Raw genomic sequence first — 14,634 nt, 5'->3', positions numbered from 1 at the left:
AATCTGGTGAGGTACATGCAAAATATGTACAGCCCTTGGGCTCTTGGCGGGTTGCCACCAGGACTGTCAGCGATAGTGTGGGTGCTTCTGATCTCATCAGAAAAGTCTGAGCTCCTCTAATGGTTCATGTTCCCATGTCTGTGTCATGTTGAGATGAAATGTAATCTTAAATTTCTTCACTAATTGTACTTGCTCTTTTGTCTGGCACAGTCTTTGCTCTGGAGCAGGGTGGTGGCATTAGAGACTAAACGCCGTTTCCCAACAGCCCGGGCTGGTGTCGCTGGGGTGTTCCATGTCATCTTCGCTCTGGTTCTTCTCTCCCCTGCGGCTTCTTGCAGCAGCGATCTTGACAGCCCCAGCTATGGATCTGAGGTATCTCACCCCCGTGTTGCTGTTGGGCCATAAAGGAATGGTTTGGCAGGAGACAAATAGTTTTCTTAAGACGAAAAGAGAAAGCAGTTTATATTTGCTGTGAAAGCGGAAAAGGTATTAGGGTTTTCAGGACAGACTCTTTAAAGTGTTGGGACTTTATGAATACAAACGTAGGAATTCCATCAATTCTTACATCTAAAACGAGTAGTTGTGTGTCTGTGTTAAGTTGGCTGTCCTAACCAAGTATTGTATCTGCTATATGATATGCTTATTGTTGTTCATTTACGCTTCTGAAAACAGTTTAATTGATTCCTCCCTTGGAACCCAAAGCTGGCTTCAGAGCAGATGCCGTCCCGCTCTGGAGCTGGGTTTGCTTTGTCCACGCTTCACAGGGAGTTTGTTTGGAAATCTGGTAGCTGCCACTTTAAAAGAGAATTTTCTCTTGTGACCTATAGCAAGTTTCAGGTTTTCTAATTATATATTTTTGTAGGAAACAGTTAAAAGCAAAGGATCTTCTCTTCAGGCCCAGGGATGGAGTTGATGGGCACCGTATGCTCCCTGCGGCGCCCAGCGCGGGTGTGTGGGGCAGGGTACCTGTGGAGTGTGTGTGTCTGGAGCCCGCCGCTGCCTGCGCCAGGGGACGGTCAGAGCAGTAAAGGTTGGCATGTCTAGAAAGGAAAAGAAATTTTTTGCATTATTTGCTGGTTGCTTTCTAGTTCCTCTTCCTTTATCTGGATTAAATCCCAAGCCTCCCCTTTGCAAAAACTTCTTGTGAAGTCAGACACCACGTAGTAATTGGATATCTTACGGGTCTCTACATCCATAGCAGCTTGCTGTTGGGTTTTATTAGAGCGTTTTGCTCTCTCCATTAGAACTTGTATTTTCTTTCTCTCTAAACAAGTAATAAGTGGAAGAGGTGTGCTTGCTGGTGTCACGAGAACCAGACTTTGGTCCTCACCTATATGTGTTATTAATTGCTTTTAAAAAATGACTTCTTCTAAGCAATGGAAGCAGGACTTTTAAACTCGGCCTTTGCTGTGTCTGCAGTTTGCAGCTGGGATAACCTGCGAGTGAACTAGAGCAAAAGCCTGGCCGCAGTGCTGTGTGTGGTTTCTGTGCCTTCACTTAAAAGGCTGCCGTGGGAGTGCAGATGACTCTAACAACCAGAGCATGCTGCGGCTCTGTCCCCGCCCCGGCACCTGCAGGGGCTCTGAGGGGGCCAGTGCCCAGTGGGTCCCCGGAGAGGGACTGCCCGGCCCCCTGGCCCACAGCTGCCTTGCAAGCAGTGTGCTCCCCAGGCTTATTTTTAACTGCTGATTTAACAGGCGCGCAGCCGATACAGCGTGCCCTCAGCAAAATAGCAACCAGCAAGGGATCGTGACACCTCTTCCGAGGCCCTGGCAGGATTTCAGCTCTCCAAACAGTGCCTCGGCCAGCGCTGGGTAATGGCGTGGGCTGGGAGTAGGCCCTGCTGATCCCACCTCAAATGCTCTCTTGTTTTAGAGCAGGGATTAAGGACTTGACGTGGTTTTAATATAGTGAAGAGTTTTATTTCTCATTTTTAATTTTTAGAGTGGGTGCACTTGGTCTCAAATAATCTTGGAAGGAAAAATCGGTGTTTCTCAAAGGTCAGAAGCTCCCTCCCAACTCCTCCCCTCCTCTGGTCTCCCAGCCCCAGCAGACCCAGTTGAAGTGGTGTAACTGGGCTGTGCTGTGCTGAGGGCTGTGCCAGCAGCTTGCCAAAAGCCTGAGAGCTGTGCTGAGCCTCCACATAGACAGTGCAGGGTTTTAATTGGTGATAAGTACATGCAGGGTGGGTTTTTTATAGGCTGTTGTAAGTATGCACAGCACTTCTCAGCAAAAGCAGACAAAATATTCTTTGAGGCTTTTGGGAAAACTAATGTCTACAGGAACAAAGTTTCATAGGAGCAGGGTTTAAATTCTTAGTATTTGGCTTTTTTCTTTTGAGAGGGCCATGCATGCTGTGAAATGCATAAAGTCTGTTAATAGCCTGATTTTGTTGTTTGCATTTATAATAGGGAAAGTCTGTTCATAAACGTAACCCTCCCAAAGAGGCTTGCACAAGTAGTTGCTTGCTAGCGCAGGGCTAAGGCGGGTCCTGCAGCAGCAGCCCTGTCTGTAGGAGCCGGGTGAGCCGTTTCTGAGCCATTTCTGGCCCGTGGGACCAGGATCTGCTGGAGCAGCCTCTGACCCAGCCCCCCCATGTCCCCCCCACATCTCTGCAGGTGGCTTCACTTCAGTGTGTGCCCTTCCTGCAGCTGTGAGGCGGGGGGAGGATGCCAGCCTCCTTTGGGTTAGGCACTGAGATGTTTAGCAACAAAATTTGGTGTCATCTCAGGTGTGTTACTCAGTGTTACTTGGGATTTGTTGAAGAGGAACCCTGAACAGTGTTTTGGATGAAGGATCAAGAATGACTGTTACCGTGGGTTTGTGGCTTTTCTCCTTATTTGATCCCTTTGGTGGGGACTGGTAAAAATCCTCATACTTGCTGATGAGCTGCTGTCTGTCTCAGCCAGTGCTGGCTTTGACCTGAAGTGCAGATATGGGCTGGGAGCATGTGGAATCGGAGGATGGGGAGCTGATTTCAGCATCTCGAGTGTGTTATAACTCCCCTGTTGAGACGGCAGGTAGTCACCGCAGGCCAGCTCCTGTGCGAGGCTGTTTGCCTCTTCAGGGGAGTGCAGTTTGGATTTCCTTCCTCTTTCTGAGAAATACAGGGCAGGGGCTTTGTGTGTATGTATGTTTGTTCTTTTTTTTTTTTTTTGGGAATTGGAATAAACTATTTGTAAAGAAAACAAATAGGTACATGCAACTTGCAGAGCTTTCCTGGTTTCCATACTCTTGTCTCCTTCCTGTATCTTGAATTCTTCTGCCCTAGCCAGCTCATGTTTCTTGTGTTCAGCCTTCCCTGGCAGAACCAAACTGAACCCATGGCAGGTTCCTCCTCTCCTGCTCTCCGTGCCTCACCCAGGTTCAGCGGGAGGAAGGGCTGGAATGGCCGACGGTGGAGGGACTTGGGGGTGGTGGGTGGCTGGGCGGAGGGAGGCAGCCCCACATAGGGGGGCCGCGGCGTGTGCGGGTCTCCAAGCCGAGCTGCGGCGTTGGAGGTGGTGTGGTGGCTCCCCACCAGCAGAGAACGGCTATGGTCACTCTTTAATTGGACGTGGGGGATGTACCATGAATTGCAGATCTGTAGAAAACCCGGCAGCCGCTTTGCATGTCGGCAGCATGCCCCTGGTTAATGTCTTAACCCACGTTCTGTTGTTAAATTCCCTTTCTCTGTCTCTGGCAAGGCCCTGTCCCCTGTGCTCAGCGTCCCTGCTGTCTGCAGGGTGCTCTGGGCGGACGGGCTGCCAGTCCTGGCTGGGCCCCCCCAAGCGCTCCCCAGCCCTTGGCGGGGCCGGCTGGCCCAGCTCCACTGCGGCTGCGGGCCGGCATCATTAAAATCAAAGTTTTCTGCCTCTGCTCTTTGAACCACTGATGTGTTGAAAGAAAGAGGGCACGGCTCATGAGCCACCTTTGTCTAGACTTGCAGAGAGCTATCCGGGTGTGATGCCGAGGAAAACGCTGGTGTAAGCTGTTCAGCCCAAGGAAGCACGCGGGCTGGCTGAAGGGGACAGTGTCGCCCTTGTGTCCTGCCGCTGCTCCCCCCCTGCGGAGCAGTGGACCCCTCGGAGCTGGTCGGGGGCACTGAGCAACTGATGCGTCCCTGGGATAGCTGCCGTCTGCTTTAAACTCCCTGAACTGGATTGCTCAGTGATTGTGTCCCCTTTCCTGCGTAATTGTTGAAGGTTAAACACTGGCACATGTTGCGAATGCGTCGGTGTGTATCGGGCGTGGGGAAGGGGCAGTTACGTGGCGAAGGGGTGTTGGAAGGAGTTTCGCTCCTGGGGGTGAAGTGGTGAGCGCTGCCTGATCCTTTCTGTGGGGACGAAAATGGAATACTTGGGTTTTAACTGATGATGAAGCAATTACTAAAATGTTTTTTATATTCTGCAAAACAAATCCATGTCAGGAAATAAATCCAGAAGTAAATGGCTTGGTTTTCATTGACAAGCACTTAAGCAGCCTGCTAATGATTGGGAAAGGCAGCAACAGAAGATATCTGAAAGAAAAATGGCAGTATCAAATTTATTTTCAAGTTTCATCTGTTTCACTAGAATCAAATCTGAAAAATGAAGACAAATACTTACACCTAAGAACAACAGTAATGACTCAGTGCCTTGGTCAAGCAGAGTAACTCTGTTTTGCACATACTACTTGCCGCTGCTTTTGACTGAAATTTTATAGCATGTGGTTAGGCCAGAGCGTCTCTGTAGGAACCAAGCAGCACAAGACAGACGAGCCCTTCTGAGTCATCCAGCTCTGCTTGTTGGGTTAAACCCCAGTGAAGTCTCATTGTAGTTAATCTCTCTTCCTTGCTAATAGTGATCATGTAAATGCAGAGTTTAAGAAACTTCAGAAAAGTTCATTTTCAGAAGCCTGTTAAATAATTCTTATTTCACAGTAAAAAGTGGAGCTTTTATTTTCTTGTAAAGACCATGTATCCTGGAAAAGATTGAAATACCCAGGAGAATTCCCTCCTTTATTTAGTGTTTTTGAGGGAACATGGGCCTCTACTGATACACTGGAAACAGCTGGAGTTTTTACACAAGATGTAGTTACCTGTTTTCAACAGCAGGGAAATGAAGCTGGGCCACTGAAAGGAAAACCCTTGGAAAAGCAGCTCTTCTGAGAGCTGTGTCTCCTGAGATACATCATGCTCTTTCTTGCCATCAAGCAATGGTTTCTGCTGCTTTAAGAAAGTTATTCAGAGGTTCTGGCTGAGATCTTTTCTGTTTTCCCTCAAAGCCCAAATAATACAGTTTTACAGACCACCTTTTCAGTTCACAGTAATTTAGCTTTTTAATACCTGGCTGAAAGAACTTACCTTCGATGATACGTGCCTGCTTGGTAGGGAAAGGGTTTGTGTTTTCCAGCTAGCATGCTCCTGTATATGCACTAGTTGCATGTGGTGTTTCGGTGATTAAAAAAAAAAAAAACCCAAAACAAAACCTAAATTTAAGAAACTGCAGTAAATGATGGATTTGATAAATGAAGGAAATGGCTTGGGAAACAAGATACAGTAAGAAGGAGACCGATCAACCTTGGTTGCTCAGTGTTTGTGTAACGGATTGATTTTGGGGTGGTTATGTTTTAGGACAACAGTGAAGGTGTACACAGCTCTCATGTCTCTTCTCTTTCTGCAGCTCTACAATGGTAGATGGAGTTATGATTCTTCCTGTGCTGCTGCTGCTGGCATTTCCCTCCCCGGGCTGGCAAGGTGAGCGGTGTGCGCGGCGGTGCTGAAGCTGGCTGCTGCTGGGGGAGCTGGGGGCGAGTGGCGACTCGGCTCTCGGAGCCAACAGCACGGGCAGGTTCCTCTGGGAATCAGATGGTGTTTTTCCCATTTCAGGTCGCTTCAAAGGATATTCACTGCCCGTTTATGTACAAGATGTGTAGCACCTGTGATGGGCACAGGTCTTGCCAGGGCCTGGGGAGGGAAGTGGGCAACCCTCTTCGAATGGCGGATTACTGAGCTGTGCCATGAGTGGGCTGAGCGGTGGGTCTGTCGCTTCTGTTCTTAAAGCGAAGCTTTTTCTCTGGGAAGGGTCTTGGGAGTAGTTAGTGCAGGGTTTGGACCAGTAAGGTTTTTGGATGCAGAAAGTGACTTTTTTATAAATTCCTTATGCAGTTGTGTGCATGTAAAGGTTTTAGGACGTGCAGTGCGTTTAAGGTTTGCCTCAGCAAAACGGGAGAAGGGTATTTCCACTGCCATGGAGAGGCAGGAGTGGGTCATTTGAAGGTCTTCTGGATGCTTTGGGAGATGACCTCTTGAAAGACACGTACTTGCTACTTCACAGACAGCCTGTGAAAAATGTTGAATAAAGGTTTTCTGTGAGTAACTTGTTTTTTCTCAATTTTAGATTTTAAATGACTCGAGGCATATCTAGTGTGTGTTATGGCATATCTGTGCTCTTCTGTGCTTAACTTGTGAAATCTCCTTCTGAACTACTCTGAAATGCATTTATTTTCAGATGTTGATGCAAGTAATAAAAGGCAGAGCATATTAAATGGAGTGTTATAATGGATGGTGGAAGGTGAAGATTAAAAATGCACAGAGGTCTAGTGGTTGACTTTAGTCATGTCTCTGAATAGGAAATTGAGACTAAATTTAAAAAGGGAGGAATGTGGGATGAATGTTTGGAAATACATTAAACTGCTAATGTTACTGATACAATGTTATCTTGAAATAAGGTTTGGCAGCAGTTATCACACTGTACCTTCTTATCACTCTTGAATTGCAGCTATCTGTTTCTTGAAAATGTTTTCTCAGCTTTCAGAGCTGCTTATATTAAACATCTTAAAGTTAAACCCCCTGCCTTTCACATCCTTAACACGAAGAGCAGTAGATGGAGAAGAGAAGCCCATGGGAGAGGCGCATATTAAAGCCCGGAGGTCTAGTTAATTCTCCTGTACAGTGTGTGCGCAGCCCCTCGCGCTGCCTGTGCAGTGGAGCCCACAGAGCAGCATCACCCTCCCAAAGCCACCCTGCAGGCCTTCATCGCAGTTACTTGGCCTGACCCTGCTTCAAAAATTGAAAGTAGGTTCTAGGGCTTAAACACTGTCTTTTTATTGAAAAGATGCCACTAAGTGATCAGCCAGACTTGAGTTACTAAACCTGTACCAAGACGGTTTTTGTTCTTTCCCTGGCCACCTGTGGCACTGCGGGTGGAGGTGTGGGACTGTGCCTCTCTGGGGAGCAGCGGCAGAGCTGGACTAGTCGTGCTGCTGTGCTGGGCTTTGGGCAGTCTCTGTGGGGCAGGAGTGTGTGCATAGAGATGTGCAGCTGTGGTGTTCTTGCTGGGCATCCACAGAGAACAGGGTCTCCTGTTCACCACGTGGAGCTGTCGTGCCGAGGGAGAGCTTGTCCAATAATACTTTCTAAAGAACTCTGGGCCTGCATTTCTCTCCCACAGTGACAGAGCTCCTGTGAGAGACTTTGTAGAAGAAACATGACAGTCTTGCTTTGCTTTGCTTGCTTTAGTCTTTCCCTTCTCCTCTCCTTGTACTTCCTATGGTGAGTTTTCTTTTTCTCTGAGCAATGACTTGTCTAACACACATAAGCAATACTGCTCTTCCCCCTTCTTGTGTTTGCTAGTAGGAAATGCTGTTCCCTTTCCTTTGGAAATAGTTTCCTACTTGTAAGCTGGTTGCAGAGAAGTGTTCGGGGAGGCAGAAATACCTAGTGGACCCCTCAGCAAATTCTGACAGATGTCTCTCCATCAGGATTTTGGCCTCCGTACAAGAGATACAGTGACATCGGGAGGACTCAGCAGTTTGTCCCTTGAGCATCGAGGTGCTGCTCGGTGCTCACGAGCTGGCAGCCCGCGCTCGGGCTCAGGTGCCCAGAAGCGCAGCCATGTGCTTGGGATGTGTTTTGAGGGAGAGCGCGCCTCTGGAGATCCTCTGAGGGACTGGAGGGTGATCCTCTGCTGCTGGCTGACAAGCTGCGGAGGTGGCTCTGGTGCACCCTGACCAGCATGCTTTCCCATGTGATTTTTTCCACATTTTTTTAAAAAGTTGATGTTTTGGGGGAGGAAGTTACTTTGTCTTCCCTTTGCACAAAATAACAACACAAAAAAAAGCACAAAGCCTCTGATATTTTTTCCTGTGTATTTTATCACAGATCAGTCCACTTCCTTTCACTGTGATTTGGACCAGGTTATGGGTGGTGTTTGTTTTTTTTCTTTTTTGATGAGTGAAAAATGTCTGGGCATATCTTTGGGTAGCATTCGGGACAGACTCTGACTGTTCCTGCATTGCTTCTAGGCTTCAGGTAATGAGATTAAACATGATCTTAAAAAAAAAAGTGACCCCCACAACCCAGCCCAAAAAATGAAGCACTGTATAGAATACTAAGTGCAGAAGCATGTCTCATCCCTACTTGAGCCCAGAAAAACCTTTTTATTCTGAAGGTTTATTGCAGCGCTTCTGTGTTACTTATTAGCCCTGTGAAGTGGGGCAGGAGACTTTTTTCTTCATTTCCCAAGAAGCTCAACCCTGACTAAAGCAGACCACTTTCTAAATAATGTAATGCCTATGTGTAAGAGTGTGAGGTTTTTCACTTGCTACCGACTGTGCACAAATGCCGTTTCCTGATCTGATGGCTGCGCTGGGAGCAGGATGGGTGAAGTGCTACTGATGTGTCTGCCCTCTCTTGTGGCAGGGGAAGGTGTCTGGGCCGTGCTCTGCTCTGGCTGCCACCGCTTCCCCACCAAATGCAGCCCCTCTCCTGGGTGTGAGAACCAGGGTGGCCGGACAGGGCCTTGTGCCCCAGCCAGGGAGCATCTGGCAGCCACCAAGGCTGTGGGAGCTGCTGCCTGGCCTGCAGGAGCTGGCTCTGGGAACAGCACTGCGCCTGCTCTGGAGCTGGGCCAGGGGGCTGTCCCGCTGCAGGGCTGGGCACCTTGGGGCTCTCTGGTCATCGGTGCCACAGCACTGGTGCTTTTGCTGCTTTAGGGCTTTTTGTAATAGGGAGAGCAATAATAAAACTAAACAGCTGTTTCTTAGTGCTGGAAAAGTCAAAGGCTTTTGTTAATAATTTATTTTATGTAGGATTTATGAGTTTACAAACTGCCCAGGGAAGTGGTGGAGTCACCGTCCCTGGAGGCATCTAAAAGACGTGTAGATGTGGCACTCAGGGACGTGGTTTAGTGGTGGCCTGGGCAGTGCTGGGTTAACGGTTGGGCTCCATCATCTGAAGGGTCATTCCAACCTCAGTGATTCTGTGATTATTGTTATGGCAGTCGTACACTGCTTGTTACCATATGCACTGAGAAAGAGGAAATAAAACTTTGAATGGAGTAGTCATCTCTACAAGCTTATTATTTTCTGTTTCCCTGAAATGGTGAAGAATTTAAAGGGAAGCTAACCATCAAAAAAGAGCTGTCTAATGTACAATTAAATGGATTCTAAAGAGTTTTTAATTTCTCCAAGTCTGCTTTCCTTCATCTTCAATTCATTATGATCTGAAGCACTAGCAGATTTCACCTCTTCCCCAGCCCTAGTCGCTTAAAAAGAGAAAGAATATTGCTGCTTTTAAGTATTCTGGCTTCTGAGCCTGAAGTCCCTTTCATCCTACTAGAGATTTCAGCAGCTCTTCAGCAGCTCATGAGCTTCGCCCCGTTTGATTTCCAGGTGTTCATTTGATGAGAGGAGTCCTGCTCAAAGCCAGGCAGCCAGCCTACCTAGGGGAGGGCGGCCGCAGCGTGGCTCTGCATGGGCCCGGCCCGGCTGGCCAGACCCCGGCGGCTCGAGGGCTGGGACTGGCCGCGCGTGCTGAGGCCGGTGGGTGACGGCAGCGTCTGTGCATGTCCAGAATGCGGCTGCGAGGCACAGCTGCTCCCGCGAGGTCTCCTCTGCCCCCTCCCCGGTGACCGGAGCTGTCACTCCTCTCTGCGTCACCTCGCTCTTGGGTAGGGAGCAATCAGCAGGGTGGGGTTGTTCCCTTCAGCATAGGCTGTTGCGAGGTCACGTCTCGGCGAGTGAGGGTCGTGTTTGCCTTTGTCCACCTGCGGCCTCCGGGCTGTTTTTCCAGCCACATGCTAAGAGCTCATGTGGTGTCATGTAGGCTGTTTCTCCGAACACATGCTCACATGCACGTGCTAAATGTATGTTTTACCTGTGCAGGGAGGTGTGGTAGCCTTTACCTGCAAGGTGAAATTTAGTCCTGTGGAGAGTTGGACTCGATGGTCCTGATGGGTCCTTCCAACTCGAGATACTCTGTGATTTGATGAAAGTTTGAAAGGGCAGGTGTGCAGTGGTGGTGCATTGATAAAAGGAAATTGTTTCATAAAGCCCTTCTTTAAAAGGTACATGTAATGTAATTAGAGACTGTCTTTAGAAAGAAAATTGAGACTTAGGGTGTGTGGTTTTACTTTTTTGTCCTTCTTAAAATTACTTCAATATTTGCTGATCATGTCACATAGTTAAAATAGGCATTTTTTTCAAGTCAAGGATAGTTGAAGAAACTGTGTTGCTGTAGTGCCAATACAAAAAGGTGGCCAAGTGCCTATTCTACTAACTGTTCTGGTGGAAAATGAATCTCTCTTCTAAATGTGAAGAGATCGCCTCAAAATTAAGATGTGTTACCAGAAACCTATGTAGTGTATCTCTCCTTGGGGAGAAGTTGTTTGGTATTTTCCCAAACAGTTAACAGTGTTTACAGTCCAGGAATTGGATATGAAATGTGAAGTAAAACTCTTCAGATTGGTAAGGGGTTGTGAGACATAAACTCCACACAGAAGTAAATAACTTGTAGAGGTGCAAGGAAACAGAGACACTTCCATCGCTAACCCGCGTTCTCGGGGTCTTGCAGTTTGGTGTCCTGCAGGTGCGGGTGGACACACCCGGGGCTGTGTGCCGACACACCAGCAGTGTGACGCGGCCTGTGCAGTCACCAGGGGGTTAAACACTGCACCTGCCAGTTTACTGATTAAAATGTGGAGTGTCTTGCTTCTTGTTCTCTTGAAATACCTAGATAATTAGTCAGCTCTCTAAACTGACTTTCACAAAGTGAATAAGCAAACAAAATAAAAGAGCTTCCATTTTTGACGCTTTTCTAATAATGAACTAATAAACTAGGTAATGAGCAGTTAATGCTAATCTCTATCTTTGCATAGCAAGTCAGATTTTGTGTGTGTGTGTGTGCACAGTATATATGGGCTCGAAGCGCAGTGCTGAGTCTGTGTATTACAAAACAGAAATACATGCAGTGACTGTCTTTAGGTCATGGAAGTATTTTTAAGCTTGGCTGCTTGTCTGCGAGTGTGCCCGACCGCCCCAGATGTAGCTGGCCGGATGGCCTGGGGCTCTTGAGGTGATAGATACCCCTGAGCGCATGGTGGGGGGGGTTGGTCTGCTTCAGCCAGCACCCTTTGATCGCAGCTGGCCTGTGGCATTTGCTGGTCACGTCTGTCCCGCAGACTTGTCCCCCGAGCCACACTCACGAGCTGTGGAGGAGCATCACCCTGCCCAGCTCTGCCTCTGCTCTGGGCTTGCTGTGTGCCAAGGGGACTGTGCTTTGCAGGTGCAGCTGGCTTCACTTCAGGGTACGGCTGGAATATTCAGCCCTTCACAGCCGGCTTTGTGCGTGGCAGGAGGGCTCTGTGGGTGCAGTAGCATGTCCACTGAAGCATTGCCCCGTCTGTCTGCTCTTGGGCTTCTGGCCTGTAGCTCTGCCTTCGCTGGTGGCCTGTGGAGGCAGGGACGGGAGGGCACAGTCAGTGCTCCGGCTGGTTCTGTAGCCTGCATGAGCCTTCCTCTTTGGGTAAAGCTCAGCTGATGTTTTTGTGTGGCACCGCAGGAGCATTAGTGAGCGAAAGGCTGGCTGGTACATGGTAATATACCATGGGGTTGGAAAACCAACTGAGTAAAGGAGCAGTCTGGGCATAAGGAATAGTAACAAGTCATGAAGGAGAGTGTTTCCCTTTCGAACCCAGGAATTCTTCAACAGAAATGTTTCACTTTTACAGCAGGTAGTTGTGTTGGTCCATGGACACATCAGGATCTGCAGCAGCTCACATGTATATAGTCAGTGTTACTCCGTCTTCATGCTCTGTTAAACGTCTCCACAGCCGGTGTGTGATGTTGCACTGCTCTCCCTGCCTTCAGACCAGAGCAGTCCTCTCAGAAGACAGGTAATGTGCTTGGAGTCGCGGTGCCTTAGTTCATGGCTCGTAAGGGATGGCAGGTTTGCTCTGCGTGGGCTGATTAACTGTGCAGAGGCTGCGCAATCATTCCTGGCCTGTTTTGGGATCGCAGAGCTCCTCCAAGAGGTGCCATGCGAGGGGAGGTGGTTTTCTGCCAGAACGGCTCCACTGGCTGCATCAGGTTTGCTCAGTCTTGCAGGGTTCTTGGGTCAAGAGAAGAGGGGGAAGTGTTAGGCTGGATCGGGCTGCAAGCCAGATGAAATTTCCTTGTAGGCTCAGTACGGCTGTTGGAGGGTGGGCTCGCTGTCCTGCTCTTTATAGCCGCTATTTCTGCCACTTCGTCAGAGCCGAACTGTCTGTTCCTGTGGCCTGCAGCCCTCGGCTCTGCTCACAGGCCAGTGTTTGTCAGTGGCATCAGGAATGGCTTGCTTGCTGGAGGGTCCGAAATCCTTGCAGGTCCTGGGCGGCCTGGGCAAGGCTGTCCCTGCCAGAGGTGCGGACCTTGGGCTCTCTGAGGCAGGACGCAACCCTTGGAGGTCTCTGGCTCCAAATGCCTTCGGCAGTTCCAGCCAGCCAAACCAAGATTGAGGGCTTGGGTGTTACAATACCAGTTGTGTTGCACTGCTGCTGTTGGGAGGAGAAGGAACAGAACTTTGATTATAGGAACGTTTGGCATAATTTTTTTCTTTTTAAAAAAAGTTCCACAAAATTGGCAAACTCATTACTTGGTATGTGTATACCAGTACTTGAAATCAATGTCATAGATGCTGTCTGATTTCAGGATTCTTTCCCTAATTTAGTTTTTGTTAGTGGTTCAGAAATGGAAAATTATATTTGTGTATTTGTTCATTGTGGGAGGAGGGGAGGAAAACAAAGCGGAAGACAAACTGAGTTATTCCCAGTGGGCAGACTCTAATGATAGGCTTGAGAAAGGCCAATGCATGGTATGCTCAGCTCCTATTTTAGGAGTGTCCACTGTATTTGTGTCTGGAAATGTTTCTTGTGTGTTAGAACTGAAAAAGAGAATGTAAATATGAGTTGTGGCCATCGACATGTGTGTGTGTATGCAGGGGTGTGTGTAACAGCGGTGCCTTGCTCTGTCCTTCACAGCTGTGCCTCTTGCCTCGGCTATTTGTGAGCGCAGGTGGCTGTGTGCCACCACGGGTACCTCCGTCTTCCAGGGCAGTGCTGAGCTTCCCGAGTTCGTGTGGGCTACCCGAGAGCAGCGTCCTCGCCCGCAGAGGCTGGAGTGACCCGGTGCCCTTCCTGAGAGCGGCAGTGTACGCGGCTCTGCGCAGAGAGGGGGTGTCCTGTCTAGGCATCTCTGGACGCTTTGCTGAGGATACTTAGAAGTTTAGTTTCCTACTCTGTACATTCACTTAAAAATTCTTCCTTTTGCTTAGCTGAAGCATCTGGATTTAGAAGGGAGCTGTTGTACCTGCTGACAGGGTGTGCTGCCTCTCGCTTTAGTTCTTATGTCCGTGGTTACTCAGACTGGCAAGGTACTCCTCAGAGGCTTCTCTTCCTGGGAAAGTCGGTCCAGATTTACTTCTCAAGCAGGCTAGTTAAACCTGCTAAATCCTGTGTAGCTGTGTCCACTGCGAATTCAAATGGCCTTAATTTGATTTAAAGTAATTTCCGGAATGCTCGAGAATAGCTATTTCCATACAGAATTATAATGTGGTTTAGCAAATCTGTTTTGAATTTACGCTGTTTGTTAGGATTTTTCCCTCTGCAGAGTGTCTCTGTGGAGATGACCCTCCCGTGTTGTATACCCGCAGTAGTGTATTTGCCAGAGGTGATGTAAAATGTCACTGAACTCTTGAAATTTGAGTACTTGGAGTGGGCAGATAGGACTGGTATTTCTTTGATGGTGCAAGCTCCTATCTTTGTCTTGCTGAAACGGCTAAATTACTGTCGTTAGCTCCTACTTGGTGGTTCTTCAGCACTAGCTGCATGTTTCTCCCTTTAAACAAAGGGGTTTATTGTCTAATGATTTCATTATCTCTGTAGAACTGAAACTAAGAATAAGATGGTGTTTTTCCTCAACTCTCCCCTTCTATAGATGATGAACTGAAGCTAAATATGGTCCACTACGAATGTGTGTGTGAAGGCATGTCCTGTGGGAATGGAGATCGTTGCCAAGGCCAGCAGTGTTTTGCTTCCCTGAGCATTAATGACGGTGCTAAGGTTTACCAGAAAGGCTGCTTCCAAGTCTACGAACAAGGGAAAATGACCTGCAAAACACCTCCCTCTCCTGACCAGGCTGTTGAGTGCTGCCAAGGATACCTGTGCAACATGAACATCACCGCACAGTTGCCTTCCTCTAAAGGTGAGAGGTTAATAAATAGTGAATTTTGACAAGGAAAAAAGGGTCGGCTTTCAGCTAACGTGTTGGGAGCAAGATGGGTTCAGGGCTAGTGAAAGTAAGGGTTTAATCAAGGCAGTGAGGCCTGGTCTGCGTTGTTCCCCACCAGGGCCCACTGGC

At 48.4% G+C, this 14,634-nt stretch overlaps 1 protein-coding gene across 2 annotated transcripts in view; it reads left to right on the top strand.

Annotated features, from left to right (window-relative positions):
- The window catches only part of ACVR1 (activin A receptor type 1), a 64,368-nt gene that overhangs the window by 27,157 nt on the left and 22,577 nt on the right, over positions 1 to 14,634 (top strand). Inside the window, exons 2-3 of one of the 2 annotated variants that reach the window (XM_074873901.1) lie at positions 5,643 to 5,716; positions 14,212 to 14,478. In XM_074873901.1, coding sequence (XP_074730002.1) covers positions 5,643 to 5,716; positions 14,212 to 14,478 — 341 coding nt within the window. Of the gene's footprint in view, positions 1 to 5,642; positions 5,717 to 11,999; positions 12,135 to 14,211; positions 14,479 to 14,634 lie in introns of those variants that run through there. The other variant, XM_074873902.1, reaches the window with a different exon arrangement.

Source organism: Strix uralensis, chromosome 6 (genome assembly GCF_047716275.1).
Source record: "Strix uralensis isolate ZFMK-TIS-50842 chromosome 6, bStrUra1, whole genome shotgun sequence".
NCBI classification, from domain to species: domain Eukaryota; kingdom Metazoa; phylum Chordata; class Aves; order Strigiformes; family Strigidae; genus Strix; species Strix uralensis.
Note: the sequence above shows the minus strand (reverse complement) of the source record. Positions and strands in the feature narration are given on the sequence as shown.